The 5,779-nt window shown below is 39.6% G+C and overlaps 1 protein-coding gene across 1 annotated transcript; it reads left to right on the plus strand.

Annotated features, from left to right (window-relative positions):
* The first annotated feature begins 4,523 nt into the window (after nt 1-4,523).
* Nucleotides 4,524-5,570, plus strand: LOC149147552 (BTB/POZ domain-containing protein At1g63850-like). The gene has a single exon (XM_089441870.1). The coding sequence runs from the start codon at nt 4,524-4,526 to the stop codon at nt 5,568-5,570; it is 1,047 nt and encodes a 348-aa protein (XP_089297996.1).
* The last annotated feature ends 209 nt before the right edge of the window (nt 5,571-5,779 follow it).

The following is a 5,779-nucleotide window of genomic DNA, read 5'->3' on the forward strand; positions in this document are numbered from 1 at the left end:
AAATATTTCTGGTGCCGAAGAAGGGGTTGAATCGACAACGACAGATGTTTGAGGAGCAAGACTCTCTGGACCGGTTACAGATAGAACTGGTTCAGTAACGCAAGTGTTTGCTCTCAGACTAGGATCAGTATCACTGTCCCTTTGTGGCTGTTGAACTTCTTCTATAGAGGCAGGGTTTCCAGAAATGTTTGGAGTAACCGGAATCTCGGATGTTGTTGGAACACTTGTTCTAACTTTGATAGGAGATTTCGAACCGGTTAAACGAGTCCGCTTTGTCCGTACTGTTTTCGATTCCGGAGACAAAGACGGTTGACTCGTAAGCCTCCGCGAACGACGGGGTTTCAATTGACTTTCTTCCACGACTGCGGATTACTCGATCAACCAAAATATAAAAGGGGAAAATGTGTTTCCGAATTAAATTAATTTTTAGACGCTTTAGACACAACTTGCTTTTTCAATTTTAAAGAGTCGAGAAAAAGCTAAAGATGACTCTAGTCTCCTTCGATGTTTTAACGAGCCCGAAGTGACAAATGCTCGGATGGACTTTTTCCATTATAGAGTTTGGAAAAGGCCAAAAGGAACTTCTTTGGAGTTCTAGGTAGAGGGTGTGCCAAACTTTTCGCAAAACCGCAGAATACTTTTTAAGGTACGGGCGGTCAATCTTCCCGAATGCGGTGTTCAGTGCATTACGATCAGTAGGGCGGCCGACACGGTTTCCTATGGATAAAGGCTTTATTCCTATAGGGGTCTCCCAATATATACGCGACGGTACGTGGGAGCACAATCCGTACTGATACTTATCGCTTCACCGTGGAGGAATCACCCAACCACTCAACGGTAAGATACCAGGTTTTACGACGCCGGAACACGTCTCTAGCCTAGACCTCTATGTTGTGCGTTATGTTACAAAGCGTTGTTAAGTTCATTCAATTTATTTTAGGTTGATCTTTCTTAGAATTTTGCCTTTTTGGATCACCACGAGATGTATGGTACAACTCCTAATTGCAGTCTAAAGATGATAAGCAAGCTTTTTATATCTTTTCGACAATGAAAATCCTAGCTACAAGGGGAAATGAAAGACACCATCTTTTCTCAAAGAGCATAGAACACACAGTAATGCACTTTTTCCTAAATCAACATACAAGCTGTCAAAATGCAAATGCACAAATGCATGTATTTGTTTTCTCTTTCTTAATATTGATGTTCTAAAAAGAAAGTTGTTGCATAAATTTGAATTCGATTTCAAGTGAAAACATAAACAAGTTCCTTTTTCAAAATCAAAAGACGATTACGACACCTTATGATTTACTTGTTTCGACACTAGAAATGCATGAATTCAAACCAAATGACAAAAGTAAAAGCTAAATCAACTGTGAACAGCAAACAAACTCACTCCTAAGATCAAAACGACACTTATGACAGGTCAAGATCTAAGGGCGACAGTATGATTAGTTTACTTTCGCAATGGGAAACTGCAAATGATGTAAAAAATACACAAAGAACAAATACAGTTTCTTTACACAACTGAGGCGGAATTGAGGCAAAGAAAAGGGGTTTCAGATAGGTACACTGACTGATAACAGGCTGCAAAAAACAGAGATAAAACTGAGCAAAAGGAAGCAGGGAACCACAGCTGCACAAGGCAAAGACTGATCAGCGCACCCCCAGCACAGAGGTTTTGACATTCAACGCAGGTAGCCTTCACGGGACCTGCGTTGAAATGCAGAACCTCTTCACAGAGTCTGCGCTGAAGCAGAAACGAGAGTTGTTTCTGGGTTCTGGGTTACGGTTTGCAGTTAAATTCACAGTTTTTGGCCAAATAAAAGCTATCAATCAGGTACAATCAAAAGGATGATTTAAAGGAGGACTAAGATCTATCACAAAGGGCTATTAGAGCACTTGTGGATCAACTCTTCATATCATAAACAGGCCCAGTGGGTGGACTAGAGTAGCTGCTCTCTACTTTGCATTTGAAAATGGCAAATGCAGTTCGATTCGGTACTCTTTGAGTTTATGAAATGAATAGCAAAAACACAAATAAACCAACAAGATACTCTCCCCAGTGGAGTCGCCAATTTGTTGTTGGGAAAAGTATCCAATACGGAATGCCCCTATCCCACTCTAAGGTGTGATAGTGCCTTAGCAACAAACAAAGAAAACAATCTGAGTGTTCTTCTTTATGAAATGCAAATAGAGAAGAAGGATGTAACTAACCGGTGTCTTCCGCTAGTTTTCTGATCCAATCTCTCTCTTTTGTTCGCTTCCCGCTGCCTGCTCCTTCACTGGTCCAACTTCATCAAGGTCCTGCAAGATCACAAGAGAGGAAAACTACAAAAGCATAGATTCGCATTCATAACTAATTTAGGATTAGAATAAACTAAATATGCAAATATAACAAAACATCATTGATATACAAGCATATAGGAGAAACTCAAATGGTTTTATTGATATTGTAACAAGGTTCAGGAAGAGATACAACCAAGTGAGGCCCAATCTAGCATCACCTTCCCAACAAAAGGAATCCCTTCTTCACCTCCTTCAAAGCAAATCACCCAATAGTTCTAAACTCAAACCAACAGCAATTCTCTGCAAAGTACAAAATTCCAGCCCCCTGAACCTCTGGGTGAGAGATCCATATATAGATGTGAGCAGAGAGGATGAGTCAGCTCATGATTTGACTTGTGGCTTCTCTCTGTCAGTTCTTGCTTCCACTTGGAGGTTGAGAACCTCTTACTCATCACTAGTCGAATTCATTGAGGCAAGTGTCATTGAGGAAGATTCTGGAAGCTTCCAGTGCTTGGACACCTCGTTGAATGAGCTTGCCATTTGTCATTTCCCGCTCAGCGCACCCTGGTAGTGCTTCTACCTGCGTTGCAGTGCACCTAGCCAGTGTAAGCTTTGCATTTCAGCGCAGACAGCTAGTGGAGCTCTTGAATTGATCCTGAATTGACTGTTTCTGAGTGGTTTTTGGTGGAGAACTTCTGGGAGAAGCTGTCTTTGGTTGACCTTGTTCCTTTAGGGGTAGGAACAACTCATTTAGGGACTTTGGATCCCTTGGATTATGGACATTTCATGCTCAATGCTGTAAGGCACAAAAATGTCTATAACAATATGGATGTGAGGTTTGGGGTTGCAGCATCTCTAGAGATTCCTGGAGAAAGATTGAGCAAATCTAGAAGCGCTTTATAACGTATAACCTGAAAATTAAAAGCAATACACCCTACCCTATTCTCCTTATAGAAGTAGGTCTTTCCCCTATCGAGAGCCTAGCACAAGCTCAATAACCTAGGAGATCATAGACTTCCTAAGCTAGCTTTAAATTCCAGCCAAAACCACCTAAGGCTCAAACGGGGGTGGTATAAAGACACGAGGGCCTGGTTAAACCATTGGGAGATCAACGAGAATGATGCATTGCAAAACATTAATAACATTAAAAATATTGTTACTTCTAAGTTCAAAGAAAAATGTGGTGTGAGAAAGATTTAGCAGCTAAAAGAAAATTAAGTTATTATAAGAAGGTCATCAACCCCACCCTAGAAGATCAAAAGTATCTCTCTGTTTTAGCTAGCTCAAAGAAGAAAATTAATATAGCGTAGATTAGAACGAACTCTGATGAGCTCCATAGTGAAACATGTTGTTGGGCAGTTCCTAAAACGCCATGGATGGAAAGGATCTCCCCTCTGTGTGAGAATAGGAACATTGAGGATGAAAACCACTTCCTCTTAGAGTGCCCCGCGTACAACCACATTAGATCTCAATTTCATAATCTTTGTCGCAATACTGACTTTCCTAGCCTTTTACGATGTCAAAATTATAGTGAGCTTGGGAGGCTTCTCTCCAAGCTTTTTGAGCATAGGAATAAAATCTTAAATCAAACTAAATAATTTGTTTCTTTACATCCGATAAACCAAAGTTTAACCATCATTATCATCATTAACAATTAAGTTAAATGATTCATCCCAAAGAAATTCAAAATTAATATTAATCTTTTAGATATCTCTTGTGATAAAATTATTTACTAAATTAATATTTTATTACTTTTCTAAGTAATAATTTAATTGATCAAAAGCATATCTTATACAGTTAGCGTATTCCCTGGCAACTCAAGGTATGTGGTTTGGGGTGACAATAGCATCCACAATTAGCGTATTCCATCACTCAAGGTATGTGGGTTGCCTTCTTAATCTCATGGAACTCTTTGTTATTCCCGCATCTCCCTCAAAATCCTAACGAATCCATCAAAACCACTTTGAGAGTCCCCTATGTCGAGTTGGCCGACGTCATCGCATAAGCAACCATAAACATGTATAAATAATTAAATTGACCTCAAACATGTATAAATAATTAAATTGACCTCGTTGCTATGAACGATCAATGAAAGTAAAAAACAGAAGCGATAGCGATAGCGTGGATAAGCAATTTGCGAGGCTCTGATTATTGATTTTACGCTCAAACTACACAGTAGTATAACGGTGAGGTATTTTCTAAAACAGGTTCTTCTGGCAGCTTTCACAACGGGAGCAATGGAAAATCAATTGTTCCAATGTGGAGATGAAGAAACAGCTGACATAAAATTACAGGTGGTTAGTGAAGATGGAAACGAAGAAACTAATGTGTACCTTCATTCTAAAGTTTTGAGAAAATCAGAGTTTTATGAAGCTTGGCTTTCTAATCGTTGGTCTTTGGACGAGCAACCTCGTGAAATCAAGATAAGAAGCTCAGTTAGTGCACAGATTTATCTCAGATGTTTTCAGCTCATGTATTCGTGTGAATCAGGCCAACGCTTTTGTTTTTCCGGTGTCGATGAAGCCCTAGATATTCTACCAGTTGTTTCTGAAATGTTATTTCGTGAGGGCATAGAGCAATGCATGAAATATTTGGAAGTTGTTCGTTGGAGTCCAGAGCAAGAAGTCAAACTTCGAGCCATGCTATCCGCTTTGCAGATAAATATTTTGCCGGAATTAGCTGCCAGAATTGGTATGAGCCCGGACAAATCTGGCTGTGGGAATTTAGAAATGGTGAAACAGACTTTACATGACATGTTTACGATTTTTAGTGGAACAAACAATAGTCTACCTCGCACAGAAGTGGAGAAATATATTGGAGAACCGGCTCTTAGTGCTTGGTGGCTGTTTGATGTTATTAGGCGCTGTGATGGCAAGCTCTATCAAACGTTTGTTGAAATCTTTTGCGAGAATGATTACCTTCGTGATTCAGTAAGATACAGTCGGGTTGGTGTGAATTTTAAAGCCGATATTTTACTTGATCGGATTCTAAATGCAATGACTAATGGGGAGATAATTATGCCTGCTACGTTTAGGGTTTCTTTTCTAATCAACTGGCTAGATCCCATGGTTCTGCTGATTTCCAATCATCCTATGAAGGGTGAGAAACTATCAGCATTAGAGGAAGGAATTATGAATGTGGGTGACACCCTTCCACTCCCTGCTCAGGAATTTATTTACAACTTTTGGAGAGACGTATTCAAACGACTATCAGTGGACAACAGTAATGCGCTCAGGTGGTGGGCTCATAAAGTGCAGGATGCCATCAAGAATGGCCTTATTTGATCAAACTGGTAGCATATATTCAACCGTTTTATTTCGATCTCTTTTCATTTTATGCTCAAGGATTTCGTTGTTCGGGTCAAACATTCTTTGTTATACTTTATAATGTTTGGTTCTGGATTAACACCTGCTCTTAGGTTCAGTGAACAGTTTAATTATTCATGATTTTTCATGGGTTAAGTTTTGTATTATATAAAGCTTTGTTATTCAAC

Source organism: Pinus tabuliformis, chromosome 9 (genome assembly GCF_031772625.1).
Source record: "Pinus tabuliformis cultivar Carrire ecotype Pingquan chromosome 9, CPIR1, whole genome shotgun sequence".
NCBI classification, from domain to species: Eukaryota; Viridiplantae; Streptophyta; class Pinopsida; order Pinales; family Pinaceae; genus Pinus; species Pinus tabuliformis.